Source organism: Drosophila obscura, unplaced genomic scaffold (assembly GCF_018151105.1).
Source record: "Drosophila obscura isolate BZ-5 IFL unplaced genomic scaffold, ASM1815110v1 contig_4, whole genome shotgun sequence".
Classification (NCBI taxonomy): domain Eukaryota; kingdom Metazoa; phylum Arthropoda; class Insecta; order Diptera; family Drosophilidae; genus Drosophila; species Drosophila obscura.
The window spans coordinates 7,970,610-7,993,326 of record NW_024542828.1 but is presented as its reverse complement, the minus strand read 5'-3'; the positions used below and the strand labels follow the sequence as shown (position 1 = coordinate 7,993,326).

The following is a 22,717-nucleotide window of genomic DNA, read 5'->3' as shown; positions in this document are numbered from 1 at the left end:
TTGCAGATCAACAAATCTCTACGCTGCTGTACCGCGACCTGCAGTACACATTCTTCCACTTTGTGGAGGGCATGCTGACCGATTGTGAGATGAATCCGAAGCTGGGACGCGTGCCCGTCGAAATTGAGCAGCCCATCTATGGCTATCGGAATCCCAACTTTACGGATTTCGCCGCACCCGGCGTCATACTGACCATCATCTTCTTCCTGTCCGTGGCCATCACATCGGGCGCCATGCTGATTGAGCGCAACGAGGGTATGCTGGAGCGCTGCCTGGTGGCGGGCATTACGGGCCCCGAAATCCTGCTCTCCCAGGTGGTCACACAGTTCACGGTCATGCTCAGCCAGACGATCTTTGTGCTGATCGTGAGCTTCTACTTCTTTGAGCTGACGCTGGTCGGCGACATCTGGCTGGTGGTGGCCCTCTGCATCCTCAATGGCCTGTGCGGCATGAGTTTTGGGTTTGTCATCTCGTGCGCCGTGGACACGGAGCGAACGGCCACCTATGTGGCCATGGGCTCCTTCCTGCCCATTGTGATGCTGTGCGGCATTATTTGGCCCATCGAGGGCATGTTCCCGTTGCTGCAGTTCGCCACCGCCTTTCTGCCGCTGACCAAGCCCACGGAATCGATGCGCTCCATACTGCAACGCGGCTGGGGCATCGACAATCCAACTGTCTACAATGGCTTCATTTCGATATCGTCCTGGGTGCTGGTGTTCCTGGTCCTCACCATACTGCTGCTCAAATTCAAGAAGGGATAAGCTCAGAAGCACACACACTTCTTATGATTTTACTAGGTTGTAAGGGTAGTCCGTAGACCCTATGTCTTACTCTAGCTTAGCGAGTGTATGTCTCTCGTATGTATGTATGTCTCTTGTACAATGTTTCAATCTGAGATAAGGTTCCGGAATTCAACTATGTCACTTACTATGCATGGAAAATTGTTGTGCCTTGTAGGTTTAAGTCTCATATCATACCCCCTACCACCCCACCACTCATTCGTACCCACAATAATAACTCTACTGTAATTACATCTGAACATATTATTATATTTATGCCCTAAGCTTGCGAACAAACAAAAAAAAAGAATATTTGAATAAAATTGATAAATAAACTCTGGCAAAAGATTTACTTCACAAAAATTAATGCGAGAAAAGTTTCCTTTGGTTTTGGTTTTGCTTTTGCATTGGTAATTGTGATTTGTTCACCTAGGACTAAGCTTTGGGGATTGCTTTGATTGCACTCGGAAAACAAACTTGGAAAATTCCCAGAACCAACAGACCTCAGGCCCAGTCCCCAGTTCCAGCCCCAGTTCCAGTCCCCAGTTCCAGTCTCAGTCTGCATTGTGAAAGTTGAAGCCAGGTGGTGGTCCTGTGGTCCTTTCAATCAGTCATTGGTTTTGCCAATATTTATTTACCAAGTATCTGCAATCAAAGACCATCAGGAAAGAAAAGGAGCGGCAGTGCTGTCCTATGCCATCTGATTTCTGCTCACAGTTGTTGGTCGGAATTCTGTGCCAACATCCATTCGCATTATTTGTGCGGCCCCCCACCCCCCAAAATGGATGCTCTGGGGGGCAGGGTGTGGTGGGTAAGGGTGTCTCGTTTTCGACACATTTCACATTTTGTGGCAAAATCAATTAAACCGGAAATGCATGTAGACCCTGAGTGAGTGGCACACACACACACACATATGTACACGTGCAGCATGGAAGAGGCAGCATCCGCTTAACACGAAAATTCAACTTAACAAGCGCACAAAGTGCCTGGTGAGCCAAGTACTCGGAATGGAGTTCCGAATGAACACAAAACAAAAAAAAAAGAGAGCAAAAGAGGGAGTGAGGGGGAGAGACTTGTGCTTTTAGGTGTTACATATGCATATGTAGGTCAGGCCAGCATGGGGCGTGGCTGAAACAACAACAGTAACTTGATCCACATGTCGTCCGTTTCCGTGACTGTCACTCTGTGTTCGGATTGCATCGATGGCAAAGTTCAGACTTTATTTGGTCCTCTCACTCTCACTCAATGACGGCCATCATCAGCGCTGTAGCTGCTGTAGCTGCTGTAGCTGTTGGCAAATCAGTCAGAGGATGGATGGCTGGCTGGCTGGCTGGCTGGCTGGCGTGTGTATTTACAATTAGATATCCGTCAGCAATCTATAACATTTCAAAGTACCAGAAGGAACAGCGGGAACAGCGGGGGAGCCACATTTGCCATTATTTTTTTCACATTCCTCTTTGGATTGATTCGGCGTGTGGGTGGAAGGAGGAGAAGTAGGAGGAGTCGCAATCGAAATCGGAGTCTTCTTCGAGTCGTTCGGTGTCTGGGTCTGTGGATCTCTTTTTCGTCCATCCATTGATTACTCGAGTGTAGCTGACGGCGGCACTCGAGCACATAAATTGGAAAATTCAGCATCCAGGGGCAAAAATCTCATTTTCATTTTCATTTACACAGATGCCCCGCCCCACCCGCGCTCCCGCACCCGTTTCCGTTGGGCCTCTCACTCAAATTTCCTTCCACATAATTGAAAGTTCAAAGTTTTCGACTTGCCGCTGAATTAATTTTTCAACTTCATAATTTCACGTGCTCCGTGAAGCTTTAATAACAGCAACCCAACCAGCTTCAGCTCCAGCTCCAGCAGCAGCAGCAGCTTCAGCTCCAGCCATACCATCCACGAGATGTGCTTCTGCAGCAGCCATTTCCATTCCCATTCCCATTCACATTTCGTGTCGGCAGCTGTCTTCAATGGCTCCTCCTTTTGTTTGTGGCTTCAGCTGAGCATTTTCCTGCCACACTCCATTTCCATCTCCGTCTCAGCCTCTGCCCCTGCCACAGCCCCTGCCAATGGTGTGTTAATTAATTGCTCAATTAATTTAATGTTCAGAGGCTGCTGCCTTTCCTTTTCCACACTGACTGTTGCTGGTTTGCTGTCCCAAAAAGTCAATTGTCTGTTGTTTTCAATGGCCTGCACTTTACACAATCCTCGAGACATTTCGTGTCACCGTTTTGTGTTTAGTTAGGGTCAACATAACCATGTAAATAAATAGCCTGCCAGCTCTGAGCGATGTGCTAGCCTGGCAGAGTTCCTTCCCTAATGCATGTCGGATCTTGCTCATTTGTGTTCTATTATTGATGTTGGATTGATTAATATTTATCAGCAGATCCATCAGCATCCATCACTGAACCGGTGATCACTTCGAGATATCTTCAATTAGTTAATCCCCAATTAAAACTGAATTACTCAAGGCCCATGACGCCTGCATCGCTCATATGCACTTTATTATTTTAATGATTGGCATTAATTATTTGCGGTGCATAATGTGCAATTTGTGTGCCAGCAGCAAACAAAATTGAGTACGAGCGAAGCCTTTCGGGTTTCGGTTTCTGGGCTCGATTTGGTTTGCTTTGTCTGGGGAGATTGTGTAATGAAAATGTCAATCAATTTTCCCATGATTTGCCATTAATGTGTGTGTGTGTGTGTGTGTCTGTGTGTGGGTAGTGCGGACCAGTCTACACCTTATGTGACACACACACACATTCACAGCCCCAAATCCACACATGCACACATGGCTGTTCCACTCAATGCCAATTGCAAATTGAGTTCATCTGCTGGCGGCAAATATTGACATGACAGACACATTTTTATTTTATTTTATTTGCATTTTTATTTCTCCTTCCCGCCCACCCATGGCTCACTCACCATTTAGCCCCTGCGCCCCATCCTGTGCTGACTGTTCTGGTTTATTTTTCGCCGTTTTTTTTTTTTTTCAATTTTCCACAGCTTCATCTTTTCCGCTTCTGCTCGGGGGCCCAATGCCCCTGCTCGGCATTTTCTTGGCTCTCCTTTCTGGCGTGTCCTTTTCTCACTTTATCTGCTGTCGACCTTCGCTTCGTTGCTCGGATTCTCTGTGTAAGTGTCTGTGTGTAGGTGGCAAAAATGACATATTAATTTCCAAAGGGGAAACGAAATAATATAAATGGAGTTGTCGCTCCGAGCTTAAGCATGTAAGCTACGAGTATGTTCGTATCTCTCCTGCCATTCCCATTCCCATTCCCATTCCCTGTCACACTTGGAGCACATCCACATGCAAATTGCTTGGCAAAATCTAAATAAATATGATCAGGGAAATCAACACTGGGGCGCTGGTGTCGCCATCGCCGGTAATTGTTTGACTATTACATTACGCATGCTAGGGGTAACCAAAAATATTCTATGACGGTATTTCTGATATTTTCAACGTTTTAATGAAGTCGTCCAGCATCGCTGGCCCCGCCCCAGCACAGATAATGCTGTCAGCAAGCCACGCGCCACCATCAATCATCCATCGACGACACAAACACACACACACACACTCGCATGCGTGACATTCGGCTTTGAGAAGGGGAAGATAAAGCCAAGGAAGAATACAGACACAGGATATGACCGTCAGTCAGTCAGTCAGACAGCCAGCCAGACAGCCAGCCATGCGAAGAGTCTTTGAGTCAGTTGTGGGGCATCTACTGCCTGTCCATACCTCAATTGAAAAGCACTTTGGAAAAGGATAATAACGATAAATTTTTTATTGTAATGTGTTTTGCAGTGTTTACATGCCGGCTGTGCCTTGCCTTGCCTTATGCCAGCCAGCCAGCTACGAGGTGAGCTTCAGCAGTTTATTTAAGAAAGTTTTAGCTCGGTTAAATAAAAATAATTTGCTTTCAAATACTGCTCAGGGCAGCAGCCAGCAGCTGCTCGAACAGAGCAACGTCGCTGTTAACAGCTCAGCTTAACAGCCTGTTACTGTTCTATGTTAGGTTAACAGCCTGCGGCCTGGTTACAGCTCACTGTTACGCGCTCTCTGCCAGCGCTCTGCCACGATCCACAAAGCTCTTGAGCGGCCTTGAGATCTAATCTAAATCTAAAGAATATCTGTAGCACTGTCCCGACTTTTTCTTCGTATTACTTATCGTTGGAGCACTATACTACATTTACCACTTCTTAGGGCCCAAGCAGCTTTGCAATACTTCTCAGCCGCCCCTCGCCACAGCCATGGCAACTGCCGAAACAGCGTGTATTGCCATTATTTTCCAAGCAGAATCTAAAGCTGCCGTTGATGCCTCTCTAGTCCTCCCACGACTTTGTCCCAATCTGCTCCTTTCTCCTACCTACCCACCCAGCCGCCATTCCTTCCCTTCCCTTCCCACACGAATGTATGAGGACAATTTGCAGTTCTCTGTCGACGTTGACGTCGACTTCCGCGTCCACGTCCCTTTCATGCTTTCATGCTGTTGCGCGCGCTTACGGGCAACACTTAATCGGCTTCCGGGGATATTTGGGATTTAGGGCGGAAACCTATTTGTGTCAAGACGCAGCGAGTGTTCTGCTCTGCTTACCCCCGTCTGACAAGGGGTCCCACCACCCCTACCGCCAAACGGGACCCTGCATTTCCTTGCCAACATCTTTTTTTTTTGGGGGGGGGTTGGCTTTGTCGCCCGCTTTTCATTTTAGGCATTTTCCTTTGGCAGCATATTTAGTCTTTTGTTTTTGCGACAATTTGCAGCCTGCTTTTTTACTTAGCCTGATACTTAAAATTTAAAACAAAAGACCCTTGCTTCCCCCCCGTCTCCACCGCCACCATCTGAAGATGAACTACTTAGTTTTTGTTTCTTCTCCTTTTCTCTTTCTTTTGCAGCCCGCGGCAAACATTACAACAATGAAGCCAATTCCGTCAACAGCCTGCGGGCGCTATTCGTAAATATATGTATGTTTCTTAATGCTGTTCTGTTGCACCGATACCTCCCTCCCTCCCACCATCCATTCAAAGTCCTATCTGAACCTACTCGTTTCCCTTTTGGCTGCTGGGGATTGTACGGGAGAAGAGTACGTGCTAATGGCTTAAGAGAAAATGACACCAAAGACGAGCATAAACATGGCCAAAAGTCAGCCAAGAGGAATCGCCGTCTTTCTCATAAATATAAGTATACTTATACTTTACCATAGGGTATTATGATTTTAGAGAATATATTTGCAACGCAGCGGAGAAAGCATTTCTGGCCCTAGTAGATGAATAGTATATGACGGATGGATTTGGGCCTAAAAGATTTTATTTTGAAAGCGTATCTCTGATTGAAACAAACCCTTCTATCAATCAAATCCTTTACACAGATGGACCAACTTTGATTGAAATCAAATCACTTTGTCATACAACTGCCATGTGATTTATGCACGTGCAAGGGTATCAACAACTTCGACCACGAAGCTGTGCATTCTTTTCTGTTTTTGTTTGTGTGTGTGTGGGGGAGAGGCTGTGTTGCTTTGGTGTTGGTGTGCCACGCCCCATACTAATAACGGCCGCCGGCATGTTGCGGGGGCCATTGAAAAATGCTGACTATCTGACACACACACACACTTGCACACATCCAAGCAAGGATACAGAGATGTGAGGAGTTAGGTGTGGTGTGCAGGCGGATGCCCTGGCTAAGCAGCTGACTTGACTGCTCATCCGCCGTCTGGCATATGTGTCGGGGGGTGAATGTGAATGTGGCTATGGCTATGGGCTGAGTCTACCAATTCCCTGCTAATGGCTCTTTTGTGAGCATTTCCACAACTTGGCTCAATGAAATGCCAGCGGCAGTAGCCAGCGCCGTTGTTCCATCAGTCGACTGGTCGCTCATTTTCAGTTATTTCCTTTCAAATATTTATGATTTTCGAAATGCCAGAGTGCACGTCCCGGAACGTCTGTGTATTTATACACTCGAATCATAACGATGCCCAGCGAAGGCTGTTCAACTTTGCGACTACGAATACCATTGATACTGCAATTTAGTCTTTAACAAATGTATCAGTAAAAAATAAGGCTAAATAAAGGCAATACGAGTGTCCAATTTCATTTTTAAATTATGCCTAAAAGTATGCACGAAAAATTTCCAAAATAAATTGTAAAATATTTAATAGAGCATTTGACATACTTCAATTGATGGTGATTTTCCTACACAATTATTGTTCCTTTTGTCGTTCTTTGCCGTCCGCATTTTGATCTGTATTAACCGCAAAAAATATCGCCATTAATATGGCTTAAAGCAGGCTAGTCTCTTGCCCCCGTCTATTGCAATCATCGCTACACATCCCTTCGGAACCTTCGGCCATTTAAGCCTGCTAAATTAATTGGCAATTAAAAACTTCTACCTGAATCGAATAAACTGTACTCTGTGAATGCGCATGGTACAAAGAACATTTTACCATCAGAATATGAGATAAATCCTAGTACTCAGACGATCGAAATTGTGCACTGTTTAAATATCGTATTTCGTTAGCGGCAGAGTTACGGTTACACTATTTTTGCCAGCTGCGCGTCATTTTTCTGATCTAAGTAGTCGGTGAAAATTGTCATAGAACTGCCTTCCATCAGTTCGTACAGTTTACTTTCTGTTCAATTCAGGGCAGCCAAAAAAGTAGTCAACTATAAAACAAATCGGAGCAAAATGTATTAAAATAAAAAGTGCGATTTTATTTTTACTTCGTGTGTGCGGCTACTAAATTTGTCTGATTTAAGTAGTCTGTGAAAATTTTCATAAAACTGTAGTCCAGGGCTTCTGTAAGTAATATAAATATATCTTATATATGAAAGCTTCAATTCTGACCGGCTTAGCCCTTTAGATTTGTGGAACGATGCGGCCTTGCACTTGACTATCGGTGCCAGTGATAGTATCAATGTGCAGGAGTGTGAGACGGCTCCAGAGGTACTTTCAGTACTATGATTCTATGCTTAGAATTATGCAAATAAATTTTAAGCTATGCAAAGTGCTCATCAAATTCTTTAAGTTTTGTTCCCTTATGTCGGCTTTGGCCCCACTGTGCCACCGAGGTTAAAAATCAATAAATGACACGTGCCTGGATCGAATCACGAATCTTCCATGTGGCACGTTATGCTGCGACACGCTACTGGGCTCCAGGCTCATTTATTAGCCAGCACTCAGCGTACACACACACACAAACGTCACAATAAAAATGGATAAAAATTAAATAAAGAAACGCATTGTGGCCGATTTTAAGTGCGTATTCAACATATTGGTATAATCAAATGTGCATTGGACATTATTCAATCGATGCAGCGGAATGTAATAATTTATGCGATAACAGAGACATCAATTGCAGTCATGGTTGGTGCATGTGAATGATAGGCCTTGCATTTTATACCTTATGCTGATTTTATTTCGGACCGAAATGATATTGTTATGGGAAGCATAATAAGAAGGAATAACAGCCTCTGGTGGGGTGTTTATCGCTGCAAAAAGTGTATACATATGTGACATACTTTGATCCATTGCCGTATACCCCCCAATCGGGATACCCTAACTTATGTATGCATGTGCATGCAGCAGCTTATCAAGCTCCAGTCGATCCACAATGCATTTTTAATGTTTTTAATGCCATTTTTAAATGCAATTTAATTGCCACCGCTTGTCGGACGAGAAGACGATGATGATGGGGCTTATCGATGCACATGATGCGCATGCAAAGCACTTTTAAATTATCAACACAAATATATTAATGAAAAAAAAACATACAGACAGCAGCAGCGGCAGCCGCAGCAGGAGGATGTGAAAGATGTGAAGGACGTGCCAACAAGGACAGCCACTTACACAATTTTTGATTATTAAAATGTAATCAAAAATTAACTTAATTAACGGTGCAGAAATGCGTTGGACAATTTTTTATTGAAAACCCGTTTTGTTCTCTCTCTCTCTCTCTCTCTCAACAAAAGCAACAAAAATAATACCGGAAAAGCAAAGGGAAAGCAAACTGATAATAAAAATCAAACATATAACGTATACGCCGTGTGCGGCACGGCACGAGCATGACAATGAAGAAACGGAGCGAGATCTGGTGCGGACAGGCAGTGCGTGGAGTGTGTGTGTGTTGTCTCATGCATACAAATTACATATTAAAAGATATTAGTGTGAAAATTGATATAAAAATCAATGAAGCAGCATCGGCAGTCGACGAGAGATGCTGCTGACAGCCCGGCGACAAAGTTTTAAAGGGTGCTGTGCTGCCGAGGGCCGAGCAGTGTTGTAAAGCGGCATGGCCGTGTGTATTGTAAGTGTTGACATAATCATTAAATTTTATTGTCGTTTCATAGTTTTGTTGTTGCTGTTGTTGGTGTTGTTCTTTCGCCTGCGCCCGAATACTTTGCACTTTTGTTTTCATGTTGCGAATTAACGAGCTGGCTGCCCCGCCTTCCGCCCGATATAAATTAGTTACCCCAACCCCACAGACTCCCACACACATGACATTAAAGTGGCTTTGGTCGGGACATGTCTTGAGGCGCTTCCTGCTGGGCAATAAAACGTATTTTTACGAGCCCCTTCCATTCGAGTGCCACACTTTGCATGCACGGTCCGCCCTCCAGGCTCGGCCTCAGCCCCATAAAGGGAGTCGTATCAGCGACAAATAGTGCCACTAAATGGCCACGGATTATAATGACACGACAAGGTTCGCCACAGCCCTGGACGGAGCTGCGCCATGGAGGCGGCAGTGGCGGCGCAGGCGTAGGCGGGAGGCAGGAGGCATAGCCATTAAAAGTATGCCTAGCTAGTAGCCGTGAACTAGGCACAGTCACAGCCAAAAAGTCATCAGCTATAAATGTTAGATTTTACGAGCAACTGAGACTGAGACAGGTCCAATCGCAGCGTCCCAGCTCGGGGTATTGAAATAGTTTTTGGTCTGGCGCACATCAATGTCAATTGATTGCAACCCTTTTCAGAGAACCAGAGACCAGAGTTGGACAGAGGACAGGGGCAGTAACAGTGACTGTCCCCCTGCAGCGAGCACGACCAGCAGCAGCTAAGTGTTTTATCAGTGTGTGTGTGTGTGTGCTGACCGATACCATTGCCGTGCCGTGCCGTGCCATTTGAGAGCCAAGTGGAGCATGAGTCCAGCCGGACGCTGATTTCTCTTACTGATTCCTTTCTGCCATGCGCCACGGGATGCTTAAATAATTGAGCAGTTAATCGCACCAAATTGCACGAATAGAATTCCCTGCCGCACTCGACTCCTTCGTGCTTGGTTTTCTTTTTTGCCGTTGCCACGTGCATCATTATGTGGCAGCCATTGATTGTATGCTCATTGAATTATGCAAATGTTGTATGACCTTACAGAAAATTGTCAATGCAGATGCCGTTGCCACACACACACACACACACACATATATTCTGCTCGGGTGAGTGTGAGTAAATTATCCAAAGTGAAAGTGAATTGATTGCTCGTATTCAGCAGAAATTACGTGTGTAAGTTTTGGGTCAGCAAAAGAAACTTTGCGCCCTGCCCTAAGGCCGATTAGTCAAGAAAATTTAACTTGGATTTAGCTTCCAGCTTCGAGTGCGGAGTGCTCCAGTCAACAGCAAATCTTTGATTGAGTTCAATGTTCTACACTCTGCCATCTGCCATCAACTGTTGATCTGTGATAAGCGAAACATTATACCACTCGTGCTCCATGTTGCAGCTGCCACGGAACTGTGTGTGTGTGTGTGTGTGTGTGTGTGTGGGTGTGTGTGTGGCATATTCGCAACTTCATTCGCCAGCCCCCCCCCCCCCCCCCCTCCCGACACCTACCTGTCGTGCTCGTTTACGCACTCGACAAAGCCAATCACGTTTTATGCAACAAATCCAAAAATGGCATCCCAGGACCACCAACAGAGCTCCGAACAGCAACCAAGCAGCGTTGAGCAGCACAACAATTCAATTGAAGCCAAAAATCCAACGCGTATTTGTTTTTCAATGATGCCTGATTATTGAAAATCTAAATTCGAAACGCTGACGACGCTGCCCATCATGATGATGATGATGATGTGAACAAGGACACGAACTATGTAGAATGCAGCTGTGCATGATCCCATCCTGTCCCCGAGAGTTCATGGCTTCCCCCTTACTACAGTCCGTCCTGTTTTTTCTGTTTGTTTTTGGTCATAAAGCTGAGCTGAGCTCAGCGTTAAATGTGCGAGAATTTTGTCAGGGGGAGAAAAGCTACGCAGGTTGATTGGAAAATGGCTGCAGGTGATTGCTTGCCATTTCCATTTATGAGCGAAACATAACGATAGCAAAACGAAGCACATTCCGTTCTGTTTTTGTTTGATATGACCGGAGGGGACGGAGTTACCATAAGTAAATGGCACATAAATGCATGAGTTTAATTGAAAATCACTGGCTCAAAAGTAGACTATATATTTATTATATATATTTGCTACAGAATTCATGTCAGACGCAGCTCAACGGCTAAATGCTGCTGGCATAAAATGTTGCTACCAATTCAAATATAATTGAAAGAAGTTTCAGCGAGAATCTCGAGCAACTTTATCATTAAACTGCATAAATGTCAAGGAAAAATAAAGGGAAATAGAAAACTGTGGCAAGCATCTTCTTAATGTTGTCATCGCTCGTTGCTGCTTGCTGCTCCTGTTCTGACTGCAGCTTCATATTGTGCTCCCTACTTATATGGTTGCCATGATGAACTGCACGAGACAATGTTGGAATTTTTATTAACCATCAAAAAATCCGCGCTTACTGTGTTCTGGCTGTGGCTGTGTGCTGCAGGATGCAGGATGCCTAGCCAAGGATGCTTGGCGTGTGGCACGCACATGGCCCAGAGATTATCTCATGCAACGCGTATTTCAAAGCCACACACTCGTACGAGTAGTCCACCCGCATCCGCATAAGAACAAGCGAAAACCCAAAGCAGTTACCCAAACCCAAACATAGTGCATGGCTCCAGCTCCACCTCCTACTGAGGCTGAGACGCTGAGACTGGAGTACGCTCTCTGTAGCAATCAGCGTGCCTTGGTAGTCATCATAATGGCAGCAAAGCGCCAGCACAGAGATGAGTGGGGTGGTTGGGTCGTGGTCGGGTTGCCGGCACTTGTGGTCTTAATATAAAAATCACTTTGTGTGTTGTGTTTGCCGCGCACGCTGCTTTGCATTTCTAAGCAGGCTGGCGAGGCAGTCAACATTGTTGGGCGCCCTGCAAAAAGAAAACAAAATGTGCACGGCAGCTGCCTGCGTTCGTAGCCTTTTGTTTTGCTCTCTCTCTCTCTTGCAACGGAAGCGGAAGTACAGTGAAGCAGCAGTGCTGCAGCAAAAGCAGCAGCAAAAGCTACAGCAACTTGTTCATCAGTCGAATGGACCAGCATATGTGCAAGGCTCTCTGCTGCACTTTAAGTGCTGGCGCCTTTTCAGAACGAAAGACAGACAAACAGACGGACAGATAGATATAGGGAGCAGGAGAGATAGATGACTACTTGGTCACTGACAATGGCAAAGGTCAACGAGGCGTATGAGTAATGTCATAAACAGCTGCCGCAATCGCAATCACAGCAGCAACCCGCCCGAGCAGGAGCAGCAGAAGCAGCCGCAGAAGCAGCAGCAAGCCGAGAGACATTTTAAGCTCTCAGTGCAGTCAAGCGAGAATGTCGCCAGGCCACACAATACATTCGTACTCTCTCTCTCTCTCTATCTCTTCTTATCTGTATCACTCTCTCGCTCTCTCTTTAGCTGTGTTTCTCTGACTCTTTTCAACGTCTTGCCATTGCTCTTTTTCTTTGCCATTTGTTTTCAGCTGCCTGCTGCCTGCCGCCTGCGTTGATGGCTTAAACGGATAAAAGTTAAGTAGCTTTGAAGTTGGCCAGATTAGCGCGCATATCGCGCTTGCCTGAAAAGGGAACAAAGCAGGCGAAAAAAGAGTAATGAAGCCACAAAAAAACCTCAAGCACTCGATTGCCACAGCATACTCTTTCGAATGTCTGTTCCTTGGAGAGCAGAGTTACACAAGTTTACGTATAACCTAGTTATTATTTCAGTTTTTCAAACCAAAAAAAAACCAAAAATGTAATTTTCTGTGTTTGGATTTCCCTTAAAAATATATCACAGCAAATCTAAACAATGCACAAGTGCGCCCAACTTTTCAGCAAAACTAAAAGCAAGCGTTTCCTGAGCTAGACTGTTCCTCAGTCAGTCATTCGGTCGGTCAGTCTGGCAGTCAGTCGATGCTTTCGTTTGACTGGTTGTCGTTGGCGAAACGAAAAAAATCACCAAATTTTTCATGAGCTTGACAAAGTTGTTCATAAGCTGGCGGCCAACGAACAATGAACAATAGCGAGCGCAGGAGGCTGTAAAAACTAACTGAATTTTTAATTATTCGATATTTCCACTCAATGAAACGGACGAAATTGGTTGGCGCGGTGAGCGGGGGAGCGCGGGTGCAGCAAACTATCATAAAATATTTCGAAAGGTTTTCAATTATTTATAAAAGGCAAAAACTGAAGCGGGCAGAAACTCAGCGAGTGAAGTGAGTGGAAACTTTTCTGGCGACACTGCCTGAGACGTTGTTGATACATTTGTGAGCAAGGAAATGGCTTAGTTTCAGGGCGATGAAAGATAACAGTTGCAGAAATCGAAGCAAGGAATTAAATGCATGAATTTGTCGGAATTTTCCAGCTTCTAGTAGGCAAGGCCTAAATCTAAAATAGATGTCCTTCATTTGGGACTTTAGTTGGCCCAAACACTATCAGTTTGATCTCTGTGTCACCTTCCGGGGATCTATGCCAATCCCCCAATCACCATTAAAACCGATGGCGATGCGATGCCAGGAAACCTTTGTGGTATCCAGCTGGGTGTGAAACTGCCATTGTTGTCGCTGGCTGATTGTTCAACGATGATTTGGCACAAATTAATAACAATTTATTTATGTGCGCAATTAGTCGAGCCATATAAATGGCCAAACAAAATGAAGCAAAGCTCTGCGCTGCTCTGCTCTGCTCTGGCAGTGCATATAGCAGAAAGATTGGTTAAACAAATATACATAATTTGCATATTTATGCAGTTTCAATGGCGAACAAAAATCCGCAACAATTGCTGCCGTTATTGTACATTTTGTTGTTGTTGTTGTTGTGTGGTGTTTCAATGAACAAACAAGAACTAACGTTATCACGGCTTCTGTGACTCCATTTTAATGCGATATTTTGCTACATAATATATATTTATACGGTTTTGATTTTGTTTGTGTGCCGTTGCTGCTGCTGCCGTTATTGCTGATTCCCTGGCTGGCTGTCAAATGATAAACTCTTTAAATAATTTAAACTATTAAATTATAATAAAAATAAATAGAAATAAATAATATTAAAGGCGTATGCTTCGAGGAATTGGGGATGTTGCAAATTGATTCCCGGAACTAGCACACACATACTACCTACTACCCCTATGCCCATGCCCATGCCCATTGCTAGTGCCCGCCAACCTCATCCTTCAATGTCGAGTGTCAGTCATGCTGTGCGGTATATCCTTCGTACAATTTGCCTACCGCTGCCATTCTCTCGTCGTGCCCAAATTAGCAGGCTAAATGCTACAATTCATTAAGGCGCCACCAATGCCAGGTAAGCCCTAATGAAGTTGGCCTACAAACACGAATGGCCAGCAACAACAGCACAGCCCTTTACAACTCGTATTTGTTTGACTTATTTTTGCCCAAGTGTCGATGTGTGTGTGTGTGTGTGTGTGTGTGTGCGCGTTCTCGTAGTTTTCTGTTGCTCGTTTGTTCGTTTTTGGCAGTTTTGTAATTGCACTGAAAAATGCTCGAACACCTGCTGGGACGTCTCTGCAGGTGAGAATGTATGCGAGAGCGCGTGTCTGTGTGTGTGTGTGTGTGTGTAGTGACTCCGGGATGGGATGGGGCGTGCGGGGGGTGTGCGTTATGCCATTAAAAATGTTGAAATCGCACGAGACGGGAAGTAAATATTTTACATTTGCATTTTGACGCTAGTTTTTTATAGTCGCCCAACAAATTTGCATATTTTTTTGTGACTGGTGCTGTGCTGCTGCTGCTGCTCTCTTTTTGTGTGATTTCATATTTTATTTTCGTGTTTTTTATTATGTGCGCTTAATGAAGTCAGCAAGTCGCATACAAATAAAAATAGTGTTCGTACAGGAAACGACCCGTGCCTGTGCCTGTGCCTGGTCCTTGGGTACAACCCCTTTCCCTGTGCATCCTTGTATTTCGGCCAGCTAAATATTTGCCACAAATTATGTTCTTAATTAAGTGACTTTGTGTAAAAGAACCTAACACACACACACACACACACAAAACGAGTGAGAAACGGGTAAAGTAGACCGCCAGGAGGCTAATGCCAAAAGGAAGCTACGTGGCAAACGCATGACAACCGCACAAAGCGCGCACGAAACGGAAATAAAAACTACTACAGAGCAGAGCCCTCGAGTGAAAGCAGCACAGTGGTTGTCTTTGCCAGGTAGCTGCAGCAGTGTGTCTGTAGAACTACTTTGGGCCAGCAATAGCCAGCATTTGGTCAAAGGATTTGGCGTGTCTACTTTGCACAGATATGATGCACAGGCGCCACTCTCATTATAACTTATTATTTTTGGGGGGCAAGGGAACTTCAGTTTCCAGGATATAACACTTAATTACATATTAAACTTAGCTGCATATCTAATATACTGTAGTTTTTATTTTGTTTATGATTTTCAAAACATTTCAAATCTAATATTTAATTTCAGATTTAAGCAGGAGAAGATTTTCCAATTGAGCGAATTAAAATTTAATATCAGCTGCTCGAAAAATTATGATAAAATGTTGGCTTTATATTTTAAAATAAATTTGTATCCTTGCGCTCTCTTAGAAATCTTTTAAACTCTACAAAAAACTCTCCTTGTTGTGCTAAAATTTACTGGGTATCAGCTCGTTTATCTCACTCGAAACACAGCACTCAGGGCTTCTTATGAAAAGGCTGGCGGCTGCTGGCTGCTGGCTGCTGGCTCCTAAAGCTGATGTGGAATTGGCAGCATTCTGGAGAACGTACGTGATGCTAGAGCTCTGGGCAGTCGATTGGGGCACGTGGAGGCACCGCTGCGAAGGTAACCTCCAATTAAGCTCATCAGTTTAATGTGCTCTCTGTCGCCGGGTCGGCATTAATATGTGTCACCCTGGCCGTTGTCGTGTCCGTTGCCCTGGCAGAAGTCGAATGGGTCAGTGCAGCCAGCCACGTAATAAGCGTGTCGACGCCCAGCCGGACGTGCCTGTGGAATTGTTCAGGAGGCGGGGCCGACAAAATGACTTAAATTTCAGTCGGATTTGGAATGGGAAATCGGACTTGGACTTGGACCTGCACCTGCACCTGGACCTGAACCTGGAGCGGGGGTACTATTGACACGTTTTGCTGTAAACTTGGCATTGCTCATAAGCCAGAGCACAGGGAACAGGCATAATCCGCATATATCCTTGCGCACACATTTGCTTATGACTCATGCAAACACAAGCACATGCACAAACACATACACACGCACACTCTGTGCTGCTGGAGTAGGAGGAAAAGAGATACTGGAGAGCAGAGACCAGAGACCAGAGAGCATCGACAGTATTCAGTGCCTGCATCTGGATTACGGGTCGGATGTGTAATGTACATGCACTCTCTCTCTCTCTCTCTGTCCCTTTGCTGGCTGTTTATTTGTTGGCATTTTTAGTTGCCTTAAAGTTGCAGCTTAATGGCAATTCTCCGCTTGGCCACCGCTCGTCAGGCAGGCAGGGCAGCCCTGTTTCTGGAGCACTTGACTCTCGGACTGTGTGCCGTTTGCCGTTTGTCGTTGGTCGTTGGTCGGTCGTTGGTCTGGCGGTCAGTTGGCCAATGTTTCAATATATACGAGCTCCTACCAGCTCCTGGCACGTCACGCCTGTTGCCTTTGACAGTTGTCCGGGGCTAATACAGACACAGGACGGACACCCTGCCCTGCCCACCCTCACCATGTCGAGCCCATCTCTGTGTGTCTGTGTGTGTGGGCAGGGGGTTACTTAAAGTGCAAAATAACAACTGAATGAAAAAAGCACTTAAAACATTTCTGATTGCCTTGCAGCTCCGAAAATGCAAGTAGAAAATTCTACATTTTGAGGTGCATCATTGAATCTGAGTTTGGTTTTTGGTAATGCCAAGGAACATCGTTGGCCACAGATTCGGTTTCACTTCATTCTCTCAGCCAAGAGGCGAAATTAATTTTCATTTTAATCACAGAATGTGGCTAAAGGGACTACGACGACAATGCTCTCAGATTTGCCGCTTACTTGGCTGTAAATACATATTTCATTGAACTTATTGCTTTCTTCGATCCCAACGCCACACTCCTTGAAGTCCATTATCTAATGGGCCACAATTGTAATATGATGCAGAAACGTGCCGCAAAGCATTTATGGCTAAAGACTTTTGATTCCTTTTTGGGGGGCGGGGCAAGGAACGTGGCAAGGGTTTTCGGTATTTGCTGCCTTTGCCAGGTGGCTGTGGCACGTTATCGCTCGGGGGGAACTGGTTGGGTTGGGTTGGGATGGTTTTGGTTTTGGTTTGGTGTGTGCTAAAAATAAATATGCCATTGTTCCAGATACAAGGCAGATAGTCCCGCCGAGCGTCAGAGGATAACTAAAAAGGGATCTGTGGCAGGGCAGTGCCCCCGAGCGAGGATGCGGCAGGGGCAGGCGCAGGGGCCTGGGCCTGCTTAAAGCCGCGTAATTTGTTTGCTTAGGGGCTCTCCTATTGGAGGGTCGCTTCGGTCAACACACTGCCGACGACTGCCATTGGGGGGCACGGGCTAAAATTCTCTTTGAATGTAGTGTACACACACACACACACACACACACAGAGACTCACCAACACATACAATACATATACAAGCCGGCTCTTTAACCTAATTAAACCGACAAAAGGCCCGCGAGTCCTTCACGCCAGCGGTTCGTCCTGCAGCAGCTGCAGCTGTTCTTCCTTCGTAATTTACTAAAAATTGGTTTATAATTTTGTGAAATATTTCCGCGCTGCCTGCATAAATTTGGAACAGTAGAAAATTTAAATTTTTCCCACCATGCGTAACGCCGGAATGAGAATTAATGCCATTCTATTCGGAAAAATAACCAAAAAAAAAAAAATTGTGCGCCATTTTTGCGGCAACTTTTTGTGGCAGCATCTACTTTGGCTTGCTGCTCGCGCTCTCCCCCTCCGCCACCGTCGCCAGCTCACTTTGTGTTTGTGTTTTCGTGTGCCCCGCCCTAGACCCTAATTGTTATCTATGTAATGCGCTGGTTTTCATCTTTTGAAGCGAAATTATTTGCCAGCATGCAGCGAAAACATTTGCCCTTGCCATTTATTAGAAATTTTAAATATGTTCTGTTGCCGTTGATGTTGATGAAAATTTAATGAATTTAATGCGCACTCGACGATACACACTCAAAGGAATAGCCCAGCAAAATCCAAGAATCCAAGGCCCCGGGAATACTTACGCGCAAAAGGGGGCTGTGTGCTGTCAGTTCAACCTCAAGGCAATTATTTCAGCAGCGTCGAGTTTTATTTCAAGAACTCCAAATAATGCAAATGCATTCGGAAGAGAGAGCAGCAGACAGATAGAGGAGCAATTATATTAAATATTTTCAGGAAAATGTAGCTGGAAATTCTATAAATATTAATGTTTAGCAAGGAAGTTAATAGAAGGACTCGCTTGAGGCTTTCCTAGAAATTCATTCTGAATTTTATTTCTCATATTTCTTTACCAGAGCATTGCTCAACAGCTCAACACATTGATCAGGGTTAGGGCATCCTTTAGTATTTATCAAGTGTGTCACTTATTTGATGGGCTCCTAGTTGCCTTTTGCACTTATCCTCGCCCCGCCCCAGTATCCTTTCCGATTGAATAAGCGCAGTTAAACGATTTGATGCACTTAATTCCCGACCCATGCTCCATTCTCCACTCTTAATTCCCAATTCCCTTTTGGCGTCACGCGCTAACAACCTCAAATAACCTTATGCCTCATGGGCCCAGGCCCGGCTCAGACCAGACCATTTATGGCATCTCAACAATTTCAAGTAGTTGCCCACGACTACCCTTCATGTGGCACCACCACCCCCCGCACCCGCTGGAGGCAGGCAAGAATTTTTGTTTATGTTGTAAACACATTCCAAGCGACGACGACTACAACGCAAAGCTTTAAAGCCCAACAAAAACGAAGGCAAAGATGAAAACCCACCAACAACAACAACAACAACAACGGGGGACAGGGATGAATACCAGAAAGGGAAAATTGTCCTTTTGTCAATCGCCGCGGCACCACACGCCACAATTTTTGCACTCTCTCTCTCTCTCTGCTCCGTCACTCTGTCCTCTGTCTCTGTAGATATTTGCAGCGTGTCTCTGCGTTGCCCCACAAAGTCTGTTAACGGTTTGTTAAAATTTTTGTCTTTCATTTTTTGTGCGTATTTTTTGTTTTTTTTTTGGTGGTGTTTCCTACTTTTTGAGGAGCATGACGCAGACCCCAAGTGTGTTTACTTCGCTCTGGCACATCTGTGTTTTATAATCGAGGCCTAAGCCCAGGCAGGGAATCGTTGAATCCTGGCCAAAAACCAAACAAAACAAAAAAAAAACATAGTGAGCGGGCCTCCGGGAGCTGAGCTTGAAACTACTCTCAAAGGTACAGAGAGAGAGAGGGAGAAAGACAGCAAAGAAAAGAGAAAGTGCGAGAGGGCAAAAAAGTAAATTAGTGTTTTGGCACTTTCGGCAAACAAAGCGAGTCGTCGCCCAATCCCCCCCCGCCACCCCTCACAGCACTCGGACCCACTCGGACCTCGCCAGACCTTCGCCCCACTCAGGTGCCAGCTTCTGCTGGCCTTCCCTGGACTGGACCCTGAGTTATCGTTCTGTTGGTGGCTGGGGGGGGGAGGTCTGTGTGTGTTTCAACAGCCCCCAACCCCTCCAGCTGTGCAGTTAGTTAGTTTCTGTGTCCTTCAGTTACAGTTTCAGTTCCAGTTTTCGTTGTTGTTTCGTTGCTGTTTTGTTGCTGTTTCTCTTTCGGTTTTGCTGTGTTTACTTTCACCTTGTATACTTTGTTTTTGGCCGTCCACGAATTCTTTTGTTGGTATTTGCCTTTTGGCGCCTTTATTATAACGTTGCACCTTGCAAAATGGCGACAGCATCAGTGCAAAAGGCAAAGCAATAAAGGTCGCTAACCAAATGACACGTGCCCATTAAAATGAACCCCACCCCATCCTCCTCCCAGCAGTCGGAACTCCCACCTACAACAGCCACGCCTAATGGAAGAGTTATGAATTTATAACTAATACGCATTAGCAGCGCTAAAGAGGCTGAAAGTTGGAGAGAAACTCCCGAGGACCTGTACATAAATTAATTAGCCAGCTAAAGAAAGCATTCGGCTATGGTTCTGGTTATGGCTGATGGCTCATGGCTCATGCCTTTGGCTCTGGCTCTGACTCTGGCTGAGACAAAAGGCTAAAATTAATTTCAAATTAGGCAGGCGCTGAAACCGAAAACCAAAGACCTAAAAAACAGCAGCAGCACAAGGAGCAGCCCCTCCTGAAAACCGTAACCAACACCGAAACTGCGCTAGAGATGTCAGAGCGAGATAGCAATTAACATGAAAGGTCCTTGGACTTTGGCGCTGCCTTTTCCAGCCACGAATTAACGATAAGCCCTGAGACCAGAAGAAGCAGCCGACCCTCCAGCAGCTGCTCAAATTATGGATAATTCCACTGTCGCAGACGGTGTCCTGATTACCCGATAAGGTTTCTCGTTATTCAGACAAAATTGAGTGTAAGCGGCCACAGAATAGATAACACTTGGACCTTCTGCTGGCATAGAAATAGGGTTTTCTGGTGGGTTGCTTGGGCTGGAAACAGGATCGTGAATGGTTGACAACAACTCCGGCTACATTGTGGATAAACCTCTTCGCTGCTAGTGTATCTGATATTCGCTAAAATGGAATACTTTGCTCAACCCGCCCCGCCATTTTTAATTGTTTTTAATTAAATATGCTACGCAATGAGTCCGCTGGGTTGCATCCTCAGTCTGCAACTCCAGCCACATGCTCATGCCCCCCCTTCAATGTCGGTTTGCTGGTCATTGGCAGCAGACAGTCAACGGGACAGCAGAGCACACAACAAAGGACAGGGCGGGACAGGACAGGACAGAGCACAGCAGGCAAACCGCTTGACAAATGCCTTTTTAATCCATTTGCACAACAATTACATGTATCTGTCAGTTATATGGTAAAAATACAAAAATAAAAAATAAAAATAAAAACCTTCAATGTGGGTAAAACAACGGAAAATGGCAGGCCTTCGGCTGGCCAACCAAAACTATGCATAAACATAAATCCATGCATGACAAATCTGTGCCCCGCAAAACTGTCAGCCGACGACTCTGTCCTTCTGCCAGCCCCCTTCTGTCTGTCTCTCCATCCATCTGTCGTATCTCGCTGTCTGAGTGATAAGCAAATGGCACACATTTAAGTTTTTCCTTTTCCTTTGCCATTTTCCTTTCCACACACACACACACACACACATATTGTGTGGCAGTGTTGTGCGATACAGCTGCAGCCTCCCATATTTGTGTCTATATAAATAGCGTGGTTCGGTGACTGCATGACAGACTGTTAAAATGTCAAAATGACACATTTGCCTAGCGTGTCATTAATATGCGACAGTTTTTCCACCATCCCCCATCCACCCCACCACATCATTTTCCCATGCCCCATATCTGTTTTCTTCCTGCTTTCGGTGGCATTTTAATTTGCAGACATCGGCAACAGCCGCGCACATCCACTGCTAACCGACTGACACAGAAACCAAAAAGGGAACCGAGACACGAACCCACTCCTGCCGGAGACTGATAGAGAATATTTCCTGGGAGTAAAATCTCACCGAAGTTTGCTCTCTCTCGCTCTTTGTGAATTTTCCCTGTATTTTTCCACTCAGCTTGTGCGTTTGACTCACTCGAGTGGGGGGGGCTTTGGGCATAATTAGTAGGGGAGGGGGGGGCAAAACTTCATCAACAAAAGCAAATGCAATTTCAAGACTCCCGACTCTGCCCGTTGCCCCTTTGGTGTGAATTCATTTAGCGCGCCGCCCCATTCTGAGCCCCCATTTTAGCAGGCACCTACTAGGAGAATTTTTGTGTTCGCCCTCAGCTGAATTGACAGTTTCGGCTGTTGACTGTGTGCAAACCTTATTACGTTAGCATAAGTACATATTTTAAAATGCAATTGCAATTCACATGAAATTAGAAATTATGTCAAGACTTTTGTCTCCATTAGCAGGCTAACTTTTGACGGTATGTAACTGTGACTGTGACTGTGGCTGTGTGTGTGCTTGAGTATTTTCTCACATTTGTTTTCTTGGCCAAAAATTCAATTTAGCAAATGACAGCATCAGCATTTTCATTTGTTTCTGTCAAAAATTTGTGCACCATTTCCAGAAAAGACTTTTCATACTTATTCAATGAGGAATGGGTAGAAATAAGCGAAGAAATATGAGAAATATAAAGCTACGGTATGTAGAAATTTAAAAGCTGAACAGCCAGCTATATTTTCTATACTGTTTTTGACATATGACATCAGTTGAAAGGGAATGAAGCGAATCAAGTATTTGTGGTCAAAACTAAAGCTAAAATATATTCAACCCCAAATGCAATACCACAGGGATCATCAGCTAGGCTATGAAACTTCACTGGGCAGAATCTCTTTAGAGCTTGAAGTGGTCATACAATCAATTTGAAATTTCAGCTAAAACAAAAGTCATTTCATTTGAGTTCGGGTAATGAACTTAACCGACCCGCAAATGTAGAAAACATTTTCTTATGCCAGGCAGTCCAAAAGGAAAGAAAACTTTTTTTTTTTTTGCCCCGTTTCCGCAAATGTTGGGGA

At 45.0% G+C, this 22,717-nt stretch overlaps 1 protein-coding gene across 1 annotated transcript in view; it reads left to right on the top strand.

Moving 5' to 3' along the window:
- Positions 1 to 1,141, top strand: part of LOC111065849 (ABC transporter G family member 20) — a 47,581-nt gene extending 46,440 nt beyond the window's left edge. Inside the window, exon 9 of the mRNA XM_022354281.2 lies at positions 7 to 1,141. Coding sequence (XP_022209973.1) covers positions 7 to 761 — 755 coding nt within the window. The 3' untranslated portion in view covers positions 762 to 1,141. The remainder of the gene's footprint in view (positions 1 to 6) is intronic.
- Positions 1,142 to 22,717: the final 21,576 nt, after the last annotated feature.